At 41.0% G+C, this 14,127-nt stretch overlaps 1 protein-coding gene across 1 annotated transcript in view; it reads left to right on the top strand.

Annotated features, from left to right (window-relative positions):
* The first annotated feature begins 1,827 nt into the window (after positions 1 to 1,827).
* SVEP1 (sushi, von Willebrand factor type A, EGF and pentraxin domain containing 1) overlaps positions 1,828 to 14,127 on the top strand; it is a 181,643-nt gene continuing 169,343 nt past the window's right edge. The window contains exon 1 of the mRNA XM_059925285.1: positions 1,828 to 2,364. Within this exon, the coding sequence (XP_059781268.1) occupies positions 1,828 to 2,364 (537 nt within the window). The remainder of the gene's footprint in view (positions 2,365 to 14,127) is intronic.

Raw genomic sequence — 14,127 nt, 5'->3', positions numbered from 1 at the left:
AGTAGCAATCAGCATTTGTAGAGTACATGCTATAGTCTAAGCACTAGCCTAAGAACTTTGTTTTTATGATTATATCCTCACAATAACCTCTAATATGCTATTATTATTACTCCATTTTACAGATGAGCAAACTAATGTCAAGGTCATACAACTACTGAATGGCAGAGCCAAGACTTCATTCTGGGCAAACAGACTCCAAGAGCCCTAACATTTCAACCAATATACTGTGAAGGTATTTCATTAAATATAGATGGAATTAAATCATCTGATATTAGAGACAAAGGAAACTCTGAGATCATTGAATTCCATCATGAAACAGATGTGGAAATTGAAGCCAAGAGTTGGAAGTGTCTTGGTTCAGGGGATTTATATAATTGCAGAGGCATATCTACACAGGGCTCCTGACTCCTAGCTAGAATCATTTTTGCAAAGTTTACTCCACCTCTTATGCAAAGTTTACTCCTTCTTTGCACTTGCACCATCCCTTTCGAGGTTTTGTTTTGGAAAAACTACCCCCAGGTGGCAACTTGTGTTTCAAAGTAGCTATGTGCCAGGTACCATTCAAAGCCAAGGAAATAGCCCTCTATGGGTCTCACCTGTTGAAACAGACCACCGGGTACATGAAAGAGGACTGGGGAAAAGGGACCCTTGCTCATCATCAGATTTCAGCTCAAACTTCATGTCCTCTGCAAAGGCTTCCCTGGTCTTCTAAGGTCAAATCTATCTGCCTAAGATCTGCTTCATAGCCTTAGCATGGTCAGCTGTAATTATATACATTATTTGTGAAATATCTGGTTAATGGTCACGTCACTTGTTACCCTATAAGTTCCTTGGGGACAAGATCTATGTCAATTTGTGTTCCTCCTTATATTCCAGGTGTCCTGGCACACAGTAGGTGCTCAAAAATATTTGTTGAATGAATGAAGGAGTGACCAAATGGATGAATAAATAAATGCATGAATGCAGCACCATGACAAATCATCCCTATGGGCTGCATAGGGGTAGATGCAGCCCCTATATGGTGTGATCTGAGGCGACCCTCAAGAGGACACACTCACACACACCACTGACCAGAAAGCCCCACCAGGAAAGTCAAATAAACATCCACTTGGTGAGGGCTTTGAGGAACCGGAGGGGGAAAAAGAGACACAAAAGGTGAGCAAGCAGTTTTCAAAGGATGCTTTCAACTCCCTGGCCAGTCCGTGTGTTTCCTCTACGAAGTGTTTCCAATTACTGTGGCACTCTCGGTATCTGGATCCATCTCCAGTGAATTCCTCTGCAGCTCCTGCCAGACATATGGGATCAATCAGGGCTTCGGCGCTGGTGCGCTTGCTGCGGGAATGTTGACAGCCTGACAGACGCGGGGTTCTGGTGTCATGGAATCTCCGAGAGTCTTTGGCTTGAACTCGGGAGGAGAATGAGAAGGGGGAGGAGAGAGATAGAGGCAGAGATAGAGGAAGGAGAGGGGAGAGGGAGAGACAGAGATAGGAGGGAGAGAAGGAGGGAAGCGGGAGATTTTTCTTGACTGCCCCCTTTCCTTCAAACATTTTATAGGCTTCAGGGAGAGCGAGGAGGAGGAGAGAGGGGAGAGAAAAGACGAGAGCGAGAGGGGTAGCGAGCGCGCGCCGTTCCATCCCTTGTCCCCGGGCTGCCGGAGGAGGTTGGACTCTGTCCCCAGTGTCAGATGAGAGGGCGCTGAGGCTCGCGGCCGCCGTCCCGTGCCCCGCGCCCCGCGCCGCGCACGCCCCTCGGCGAGCCCGGCGGCTGAGCATCTCTCCGCGCCGGGCCGACGCCTGCGCCCCGGGCGGCCGCTCCGTCTCCAGCGCAATGTGGGCGCGCCTGGCCTTTTGTTGCTGGGGTCTGGCGCTCGTTTCGGGCTGGGCGACCTTTCAGCAGCTGTCTCCGTCTCGCAATTTCAGCTTCCGCCTCTTCCCCGAGGCCGCACCCGAGACCCCGGGGCGGCTGCCCGCGCCGCCCGCGCCCGGCGAGGACGCGGCGGCGGCGGAGAGCAAAGTGGAGCGGCTGGGCCAGGCTTTCCGGCGACGCGTGCGGCGGCTGCGGGAGCTCAGCGAGCGCCTGGAGCTTGTCTTCCTGGTGGACGAGTCGTCCAGCGTGGGCCAAGCCAACTTCCTCAGCGAGCTCAAGTTCGTCCGTAAGCTGCTGTCCGACTTCCCCGTGGTGCCCACGGCCACGCGCGTGGCCATCGTGACCTTCTCGTCCAAGAACAACGTGGTGCCGCGCGTCGATTACATCTCCTCCCGCCGCGCGCACCAGCACAAGTGCGCGCTGCTCAGCCGCGAGATCCCGGCCATCACCTACCGCGGTGGCGGCACCTACACCAAGGGCGCCTTCCAGCAAGCCGCGGTAAGGTGCCCGCCCCTCCCGGCCCCGGCCCCGGCCCCAGCCCGCGCCCCGGCCCTGCCCACCCCCCGCTGCCTGTCCGGCTCAAAGCCGGGCTCAGCCTAGGGCAAGCCACAGCACCCTGAGTCAAGCGTCCCCATCCCCAAAGTCAGAATCATACCTACCCTTCTATTGTTGGTGGGTGGGGTCCCTTGGGATGTTGGATTTTAAAGGCTTAAGAAGATGTCAGACTCCTTATTAAGTGGTCTTTGAGGACCCTCTTAGGAAGAGGTCCTTGAGATGCTCTTCACAATTCACGCTCGTAGGGACAAACCATGGCCAAACTGGAACAGGTGAGTACGTTTTATGAAGTGTCTCTAAAGGTAAGAGGTGAAGTGACCTGAACATTTCCCCAATTCTCTGGTACGTGATTTTATGCTTTCAACATGAATTTCGTTGCTCTGAGTCCTTTACAAGATTCTTAGCACCTGGAAGAGGAAGTCAGTTTAAGATTCTGGACTTTTACTTTTCCAAAATTTAACTTTTTCTGATTACAATGTGACACATATTCAGTTGAAGAAAATTTGGAGCATATAGAAATGTCAGACACATGATAGCAAGCCAATTTTTGTGAAATGAATGAAATCAGAGGAGGAAAAGGGGGGGGGGGAAGAAGCCTCTAATCCCATCACCCTTATAAAGCCACTGTTTACATGTTGTTGAACATTTGCCCAGGATGCACATCTGCACATACTTTAAACCAAACTGGTGTCTTGCTCTTTTGTAGCCTACATTTTTCATTTGTTATATCATGAAATGATCTACATCATTATATATGTAGTATAATATAGTTATTATATACCTACCTAACTCGCATACTAGTCTAATGGGTGCATATACTATGATCTATTTTACCTGTCACCAGTTGTTGGACACTTAGGTTTTTCTTGTCATGGTAAACACAAATATTTATGGACCCCTTTGATTACTTCTGTAGGAAGAATTTCTGTACAGTTGCTGAATTAAAGATACAGACATTTGTAAACTACTTGATACATATTTCCAGTTCTCCCTTGGAGGCTTGTATAGATTTACATTCCCACCAGCAGAGTTATCACAGCAGTAAGTTTGCCACATGGTCACCAATAACATGCACTCATATTTTTAATGTCTTTGCCAATTTGGTAGGTGAATAGAGGTATCATTTTAGCAAATTCAATTGTTTTAGTTTTACTGGGGAATGAACATTTTCTGATACATTTACTGGGCATTTGTATTTTTCCTTTGATAATTACCTGGTCATAATTTTTGCCCATTTTGCAATTATGGTGTGTGTTTGTTGGTTTATTTTAATGATTTGTAAAAGCTCTTTACATAGTAAGACTGGTAACTCTTTTTCATACATGCTGCAAATGTTTCTCCAGTTCACTGCCTTTTACTTTTCTTTATCACAGTGTTGTTAGATGGATGATTTAAATTTGTATATAGCCAAATCCATCAAACTTTGTCTTTAAGATCCTACATTTGCTTATATTCTTAGAATGGCTTTCTCATTTCCCAAATCAGAGAAATATTTTCCCATCTAACAGTTTTATCTATCAGGAGCTTGTTTTAGTGTATGGTATGACAAAGATGTCTAACTTTATTTTTTAATAAATAGTTAACCAGTTGTCCCAGCATCATTTGTTTACTAGCCATTCATCCTTTTCCAATTTAATTGAATGCCACTTTTATCATACACTAAAAGCTTATGGGTATTTGATCTCCTCCTGGCTTTCTATGAATTTTTTATTATCCTGGATGATAGGATAGTCCATCCTATTATCTATCTATTATTTTTAAGCTTTCAAAAAGTAATTTAATTATTATAACCTTACAATATATTTAAATATCTGGTAATGCAAATTCTCCTTTTTCTTATCTTTTCTCTTTAAATCAGTTCTTATATATTTATAACTTAATATGAATTTTTAATTCACTTTCACATATTCCAAATGAAACCAGCCAGGATTTTGATTTCAATATAGAAAATATAGAATTAAATTGGGGATTATTTACATTTTATAATAATAGTCCTTCCAAGTCAAAAATATGGTATGTCCATTTATAACCAGTTCTTTTTGTATCCTTCAGTAAAGTCGTAGATTTCTAGTAATTAAGTCCTGCATATATTTTTCAAATTTAGACCTAAATGTATTCTATTCAATACTGCTATCATGAATAGCATCTTTTCAAATTAAATTTTAAACATTTAAAATTTTACTTTTTAAAAATTTTAAAAATTTTATTGAAGTATAGTCAATTTACAGTGTTGTGTTAATTTCTGCTGTACATCAAAGTGACTTATATACAAAGTTATACATATATATCCTTTTTCATATTTTTTGCATTATGGTTTATCACAAGATATTGAATATAGTTCCCTGTGCTATACAGTAGGACCTTGTTGTTTATCCATCCTATATATACTAGTTTGCATTTGCTAATTGCAAACTCCCAATCCTTCCCTTCCCCACTCCCCCTCCCCCTCAGCAACCACAGTCTGTTCTCTATGTCTGTGAGTCTGTTTCTGTTTCATAGATATGTTCATTTGTGTTGTATTTTAGATTCCACATATAAGTGATGTCACATGGTATTTGTCTTTCTCTTTCTGACTTCGCTTAGTATGATAATCTCTAGGTCCATCCATGTTGCTGCAAATGGCATTATTTCATTCTTTTTTATGGCTGAGTAATAGGCCATCTATTTAGGTCTTATTCCCACTTTTTGATTGGGTTGTTTGTTTTTTTGTTATTGAGTAGTATGAGCTGTTAGACAATTATTCTTTTTTTAAATTAATTAATTAATTAATTAATTAATGTCTGTGTTGGGTCTTCATTTCTGTGCAAGGGCTTTCTCTAGTTGTGGCAAGCGGGGGCCACTCTTCATCGTGGTGCACGGACCTCTCACTATCGCGGCCTCTCTTGTTGCAGAGCACAGGCTCCAGACGCGCAGGCTCAGTAATTTTGGCTCACGGGCCCAGCTGTTCCGCGGCATGTGGGATCTTCCCAGACCAGGGCTCGAACCCGTGTCCCCTGCATTGGCAGGCAGATTCTCAACCACTGCGCCACCAGGGAAGCCCCTAGACAATTATTCTTGATGTAAAGAAACGTTGATTTTTTAAACATGACTTATGTATCTGAATTCTTGTCAAAGTCTCTTTGATTCATTTTTTAAAAATACATTTTATTTTACTGATAGTGTTTATTGTAGAAGATCAAATAATCAGAAAATTTTTCTGTAAATACACTGTAATATTTTGGTGCATATCCTTCTTTTTGCAGTTGTCAAGGTAGTAGGTATGTTTTCATACGTATATCATGCATAAATAATGTTTACTCAAAAAAGGATTGTATTGTATGTTCTCGTCTTTAACTTGACTTTTCCATCATATTTTGCAGTCTTCTTTTCATAATAAGAAATACACTTCTACTTTATCATTTTTCATGGTCACACAGTATTCCATTACAGGATGTGCTTTTATTTTTATCACGTAATTACCTATTATTGTATATTTAGGCTGTTACAGACAATACTGTGTGAGCAAATCTTTGCTCATATTTCTAATAATTTCCTTAATACAAATTTCTGAAGTGGTAGGTATTATTCCTTCAAAGAGGATGCCTATTTTTTAAGGCCTTTGATACGTGTGCCAAGTGGCTCTGTAGAAAATGGGTACCAAATTGCATGCCTACATGTAGTGCCTGGGTCCGTATATAGGACACAGCCAACACAGGTTAGTATCATTTGAACATGACACTCCTAATTTATATGTGAAAAGTAGAATCCTATTTTTTTTTTTTTTTTTGGCTGCGTTGGGTCTTCGTTGCTGCGCGTGGGCTTTTCTGTAGTTGCGGTGAGCAGGGGCTACTCTTCATTGCTGTGCGTGGGCTTCTCATTGCAGTGGCTTCTCTTGCTGCAGAGCACGGGCTCTAGGCACGTGGGCTTCAGTAGTTGTGGCACATGGGCTCAGTAGTTGTGGCTTGTGGGTTCTAGAGCGCAGGCTCAGTAGTTGTGGCTCAGGGGCTTAGTTGCTCCGTGGCATGTGGGATCTTCCTAGACCAGGATCAAACCTATGTCCCCTGCATTGGCAGGCGGATTCTTAACCACTGTGCCACCAGAGAAGTCCCTAGAATCCCATTTTATATTGCATTTCCTCACTAGTGAGGCTGAACACCTTTTTCATGTACTGTTGGCCATATATAGCTCTTTTTTTGAATACCTCTTAAAATATTTTGGGATTATTATCCATTTTTCATTTGAGGGTGCTTCTTTTTCTTAGTGATTTGTAAATGCATTTTAAATATTAATGATATTAACCCTCCTGCTGCCAAGTCTGCGGCAAGTATTTTTTTCTCTGTGTTTCACTTGCCTTTGAATTTTGTTTATGATGCTAGCATCTACCATTTTATCAATCTGTTGAATCTACTTTTAATTTGTGCTTTTTTTCCCTTTCCTATGAAGTTTGAAAGGCTTTTGGCTTTAAGAGACAAAAGAACTCCCTAAAGATATCCTCTCTTAATTGAAGTAGTTACGCCAGGCATGGTTCAGTTTTGTAGACTCAGTCCTCTGTTGGCCTCCACTCCGAGTTCTCATGAGGTCCCAGAGGCTGGCCTTATTCCTCATGTCACTGCCCACTCCATCAGGGAAGAAGCCCTCTGCATCAGGGAAAAACTTGCCATAGACCAGCTCCTCTGTTTGGCTTGGCCAGGTCTGCCCAGGGCCTCTCAGTACTGTTGATCCAAATCAGTTCAATGGGTAATGAGTTGAGTATGAACTGCTTTCCTCAAGACCTACTCTGTCTTCAGCTTTCTCCTTCCAAATACTACATCCTGTCTTGGAAAGTGGAATTGCCAATAGGGGTCCCAGTGCCTTTCTTCAGTCTGGGTCCGTTTGTAATCTAACAAGCAGAAATTTCTCAAAAGTTTGTTTTAACTGAACTTTCCCTTGACTTTATTTTCCTTTTCTCATTTTGGTTGGGTTATGAGAAGGTACAGCAGAGGGTCAGCTGGACTCAGTTCCTGTCTAACCTGGAAACCTACATGTCTGTATTGTAACTTTGCCAAGCCTCTGATGAGTATGCTTAGGTATAATTAAAATATGATATTTATGGAGAAAGTTGATAGAAGATGACCGCTGTTTAGAAATGGCATTAGTAGAAGTTTGAATGGGAATTTTGGCAAAGAGATCAAGCAAGCCTGTTTTATCACAGGATTAGTTTGAAAATGATAAACTGTGTGGTTCTGTTTGGAAATTTAGACATTTCTTCATGGAGATGAAACAGTTCATCAGATTCCCATGTGTGCGTAGAATGGTAATATTGGAACTGATTGTGATCTGGCCTTTATGTGAAACTGAAAATCATGGGGACATTTTTGAGGTTACTCATTACTTTCCCCAGAAAACTGAGTTTTTCAAACCTTTTCCATTTGACACTGAATGACCTCACAGCTGTCCACAGCCACAAACACAGGCAGACAAATATGCAAACACATAGATACACACTTGCAAGTACATGGCTACCCCCCCCCCCAATTCAGACATCTTCTCCTCTTATGTAAAATTTCAAGATAGAGAATTTCCTTTACCAACATGAAATTTGCTGTTATCTCTCAGCACATATGATTGACGAAACAAAAAGGGTAACAGTGTTGCTTCATTTTTTATAGGGTGTCAGAATTGTACCGCTTGATGGGGGGAGTATATGCACAGACACACTTTATTTGAATGGATGAACTGCAGTGTAGATGTTTTCTTTTGGGGCACCATCCCCGACTGTCATCAAAGAGTATAGGGCAAAAGCAGTGAAATCTGTAGTTAGTACAGTTCCCTCCAGAGACACAATCAATAGAATGGGGGAAAGATTTAGCACCTTGAACTTAATTACATGAAAGCCTTTGACAAAACAAACGAAAAGCTCTTCAGCTTTTCCTTTCCAAGAGATGACTTTCACAGTGACCTTTCTTTTGGTTTTTCTCCCTGCCATGTATTTATAAATTGCCTTTCCTAAAGTGCATATTTTGGATTGGCCCCTCTATGAATGCAGAACTCTTCAACTCCTAAGCATTTCACATCATAATAAAATCAGAGCCCCTCATCCCACTTCACTTTTGCTAAATCTCTCTTACACAAACATAGCATGGAGCTTCCTTTGGAAAAAACTACTGCTTTCTTTATTGTTCCAGAGTTCCAGAAATATGATCCGATGGTGGGGAACGTGCTGCCTTGCCAAAAATCTGAGCTTTAGGTGTGGCCCGAAGACTGGGAAGAGACAGGTGGAGACTCTTCCTAGCTTCAAGGGAAGGGCATCGTCGTTATGTGTCCTCGCTGCTACACGTTCACACCTTTACCTTTTAAGTGTTCTGATAAAACCTGGAGTTGTGTGAGATGCCACCAGATTAAAACCCTGATGAATAAAATTAAGGCTATTTTATTTCTATACAATGAGCCAATAATAGCCTATGCAGCAGTCTTTCTGATGGCCCAGATGCTGAAGGAATAAGCAAAGTTTGGGTTCTCCTTCCCTGTTGGAAGAGGTAGAGGGGAGTCATACAATCTGCAGTGGATTCAGCTGTTCCAAACTCAGAGCATGATTTAGATGTCAAGAATTACTCACCGTTGAAGGAGCTAAGTTCTTTTTTGATGCTGGAAAGATGATCTTTCTAAATACACCTCTGGAAGTGTTCTCTCTTTTGTGCTTCTTAAACTTTAAAACAATTCTCATGTTGCCTTGGTCTTCTGTAGGCAGTTCTTTTGTAATCCCATCTGTCCTTTAGAAGTGTGAATGAAGGAATGAATGAATGAATGAATCCTCAGTGCAGAAAATAGATCCAGACCTCTTGTATATTTCCCAGGCAAAGATGGTACTGAAATTTATTTGGAGAGAGAGGAAATAATTGTCAAATATTGAATTCTAATTTCTTCTTAGTCTGGTATCTGTGTATTTTATTTATTAGTTTTGTTATGCCCAGCATACAGGACACTGTGATATGTATTAAGAGGGTGCACGTATGCTACTGTTAAAGACACTTATCCCTGTTGGCTGCCAGTATTATATGATGTTTGGTTGAAATCCATCATGAGGGTACTTGGTCAAAGACGGACTGCTTAAACACAGAGGAATGGCAGACTGCTCTGTCCTACTTCACTTCTGTGGTCAGAGGATAGAAAAGCCTTCCCCAGTGTCCTCTTGGTACAATGTGCTAGAGAGGATTTCTCTTAACAGCAACCATGAAGTAGAATTATTAAATGTATTCATTCTTGACCAGATACACCTTTAATTTATAAAGTGATCTGTGATTTATGAAGCACTTTCATGTTATGATTTTCCAGAATCAAGTTTTACAGAAAAGGCCTGGATACTAGGAGAGGTTAGGTAACTAAATGGTACTCACAGGGCTGAATAAATGCCAAAGGTAGAGTCAATCCAGTGTCCGAATTGTCATCTGGTCTTTCTCCTCCCCACCGCCCCTCACCCCACCCACATCTTACTGTATTACCTCCATTTGTTGAGTTGTATCAAAAGCCAGGGAGAAGTAGGGAATTCCATCTCCAGAGCTTCTAAAGGGTTACATAAGATATAATGCCAATCTAACCCAGAAGACAAAAACCATGGCTTTAAGGCCACAGTCATTCCATGGGTGCTTTTCAATTGGCCCTTAATGTGTGTGATATATATATGGCCTATGTGTGTGTGTGCAGGTGCATATATATGTGTGTGTGTGTATGTATTTGTGTATTTTAAAATATATATGTATAGTTAATGTATGTTTTAATTTTGGCAGGCATTTTAAAATCAGGAGATAGCATTTTTTAAAAATCTGAGTTTGGGGCTTATTTTTTTTTTTTTTAACATCTTTATTGGAGTATAATTGCTTTACAATGGTGTGCCAGTTTCCGCCCTACAACAAAGTGAATCAGCTATACATTTACATATATCCCCATATCTCCTCCCTCTTGTGTCTCCCTCCCACCCTCCCTATCCCACCCCTCTAGGTGATCTAGAGAGACCGAGCTGATCTCCCTGTGCTATGCGGCTGCTTCCCACTAGCTATCTGTTTTACATTTGGTAGTGTGTATATGTCCATGTGGGGCCTACTCTTGACAGATCGGGGTGTGTAACAATTCTGGGTGTGATTTCTCTCAACTCCTCAGCATCCCCACCTGGCACTTAGAGTTTCATTTTGTGATCCTTGATTGTGTTCCACGCTCTAACAGGGACCAATCATTGGCAGAGCCTGAGATAGTATAAGCCCTTCTAGTTTGTCCTCTGAGCTTCCTTTTTAACCCAATATATTAGCTAAGATTAAATTTAGCTGGATGTAGTAGAAAAATCTAAAGTACCACTAGCTTAAACATGATAAACAGTTGTGTCTCTCTCAAATTAAGTCTTGAGTAGAAAAGTCAGAGCTAATATGGCAGCTGTCTGATGTCTTCAGGGACCCAGAGTCCTCTCTTTCAGACCTCTGTTCTATCATCTTCGGGTCACCTCATGGTCCAAGATAGCTGTTGGAGCTCCTACCATCAGGGGCTCATTCCAGGAGGCAAGAAAGGATAAAGACAGTCATATTGCTGTTTAAGAAGACTCTGTAGCAATTCACACAATACTTCCACGTAGATCTCACTGAGGGGGACTTGGTCTATAGCCCATCCTTAGTTTTACAGAGTTTTGTTACTGAAGAGGAAGGAGAGTGTGGATACTGAGGAAGTGATGAGTGGTCTTTACCAAACCAGTGTGTCAGGAAGAGTGTATGTCTAACCAGAGAAACATCTGGAAATCCCATTTCATTTCTTCCTCAAATGGCCCAGCTCAAGATGGAAGAGTCAGGCCTTGCCTAACTAAAAAATACCTTTGTCCTTGTGCTAGATCATGCTTTTGTTTTAGAAAAACTATCAAAGTTCCTGAGCAATCTATTTAAATTTTGGCAACAGAAACTTCCTATGTTAGTTTCCCAGAAGCTTCTAAATAATATGGCATTCACTCCCAAATAAAAGATTATACTGAGAGTGATGGGGGGAAAAAATGCATCCCACAAAATATAATCAATATTTTATTATCAGTTAGTAAATCCAAATGAACCTTTCTCAGGAAAACATGGTTCTTCTTTGGCTCTTCAGAGGAAGCTGTCAGGTTAAGAGACTTCTACATTAAAAGGAATTTCCTGTTCTGTATTATCTCTGCTTTTCCCGTAGATTTTTAACACTATTCTCTAAATCTCCCCCGGCCATATGAAGAATGTATTTCTGGCATAGAATCTGCTTACATACAGTAACCTGCTTTGGTTTGGAGGCCAATTGTGGATAGGAAACATTCTGTGAGATGTTGTAGCCCATGAATGTTGTTACAACACTTCATTTGAAATGAATGGTAGTGAGAAGGAACTGAAATATGCAGTGCATTAGTAGGTGCATTTTCTTATCAATCTTGATGAAAAGATTTTTTAAATAGTCATCTTCTTTGCTATCTGCCTTTGTCATTAGGTCATTCAACCAGTTGCGTTTTATTTGTGTAAAGTGTCAAGCAATAACAGTGTTTCAAATTCAGAGCATTCTTTCTTTCTAGTTGCAGTGAACCTGAAAACTATAAACTTGAGGAGCGAGTCTAGTTGCTACATATGTTGCAGTAGTGATGGCTACCTTGTTTTGTGTGAATAGATGTCATTCAAAATTAAGGACAAAACTTCCTGCAAGAGTAATAGAGAAAAAAATTTTAAAGAAAGTTCTTAGCAGGGTTTATTACAAAGATTGAATCATTTACAGAGTAAAATCAGTTTACTTAGTAAATTTACTTAGTCATTTACTAAGTAGAGTCCAAGTTGGATATTTTTCCAGGTGTAAGTTACCGCTAGAGTGTATAAAATATATTTTGAGGTACGTGAGTTCAATGCACTATTTTCTTAATTCCCTCTGAAACGCTCCTGATAGCCTTCATTGTTTAATGCCCATCCTACTGCACCTGGTTATAGGATATACTGGTTGCTAATGTAAAATATAGTTTTATAAAATATCAAAGGTGATCTTTAAAATGTATATATGTGTATATGGTTAAAATACATACACTTCTAATTTTCTCAGATATGAACTCTCTCAAATTTCCACTAGTTCCACCTCCAAACTTACATGCATCTGTATTTAACCATACTTCCTCACCTTTATTAGAGTAAGGGTCTCTTCCCGCAGCCAAGGAAGACCTTCTACTGAATATTTCTCCTTCTTTCTTCTATCTTCAAGGTCTTCCTCTTAATAGCCTCCTTTCTCTTAATGTAGAGCATTCACAATACATCTGTGTATTTAAAATTGGGAGCATGTTTCCAGAATAATATGGTAAATTGTCAGTATGTTTGCAGTCTTAAAAGTATAAATAGTAAAACTAAATTACCCATCAAGGAGCGTCTCATAAGAAATAATACAAGAAACACACAAAGATTCCTGTAAAAGGATGTTCATCCCATCATTCCTTGGAATAGGAATTTAGAAACAATTTGGCTATGGTTTGGGAGGGCTTAATAAATGACACCTTTCTTCACCTCTTCTGAGTACTAAATCAGTTGAATTATAATACAACAGAGAAGTCAGGTGGAGAATCAAGCATGCCCGCATCTCCTGCTTAATGCAGGCTTAGGTGCACAGCAACCTAATACTGAATCTCTAAATTAGATTGACTTGCATCCCCCGGAACAGGCAGTGCTGGGCACATGGAGCCTATCTCTATAAACCACAGACGGGCAGCCCAAGGCCAAAGAAAAGGGGAGAGGGAGGAGATGAGGAAGCCTTCCTCCCCAGGGGCAGGGTGAGAATGGGGGTGTCGGGGGACCAGAGGATAACTCTGATGGCTGACACTCCACCCAGAAACTAGAGGCAGCAACAACCAAGTTCCAAGGTTAACAAAATAAAAACACATCCACAGTGAAATATATTCAGTAAAATCATATCTTTAAAGACTATTTAATGACATCGTAAATTGGCCAAATAGCATATTAAATGAGCCAAAACTCTCTGTGTGTTTACCATCACTGTATAAAACTGTATATATAAAAGTCCAATTTCATAAAATATATGCACTCAGGAAAACAACTGGGAAGAAAAATTTCAAAATGTTAACAGTAGTTATCTATAGGCAGTATATTTACCTGTTTAAATAAATCCATTTCTTCTGCCTTTGAAAATCTAGTTATAACGAACATGTATTATTTACTAGGAAGTGAAATATTATTGCTCACCTGGGTACAGATGATTGAAGACATGCCTTTGGGGCATCTGGAGGCATAGCCTGAAGCGGTTGGTCTCAAGTATAAAATCCTTTTGAATCTCAGCTTTTATCTAAATTGTCATGAGAACTTTGTATACTATCCCACAAAACAGCTCTGCTTTAAGAAATAAAATAATGCTTTAGCTGATTATCAGGAAATCGAGGTGAAACAATTCCAACTTTTTTTTTTTTTTTCCCCCGAATGCCAAATGCTGTTGTACGGAGTCCATCAGGACTGGAGAATTGTCCTGGGTTGAAAGCACTGACCCTACAGATCCTGTTATGCCCTCCAGCTGTCCCTTTCCTCCCTCCTAGCGTCACATTGCGTCTTGAGGATCCAAACTCCCATAAAAATCTGCACGCAGATGACAGTGGTTGTTTCACCACTTGGCAAGCTCCCTGTGGGTATTCATTCAGGAGAGGAGCCCTGATGGCTGGCCACAGTGTGACACAGAGGAGAGCATTGAGGCTGCAGATGGTGGAAACAACTGACTCCATCA

This window comes from Balaenoptera ricei, chromosome 6 (assembly GCF_028023285.1).
Source record: "Balaenoptera ricei isolate mBalRic1 chromosome 6, mBalRic1.hap2, whole genome shotgun sequence".
Classification (NCBI taxonomy): domain Eukaryota; kingdom Metazoa; phylum Chordata; class Mammalia; order Artiodactyla; family Balaenopteridae; genus Balaenoptera; species Balaenoptera ricei.
Note: the sequence above shows the minus strand (reverse complement) of the source record. Positions and strands in the feature narration are given on the sequence as shown.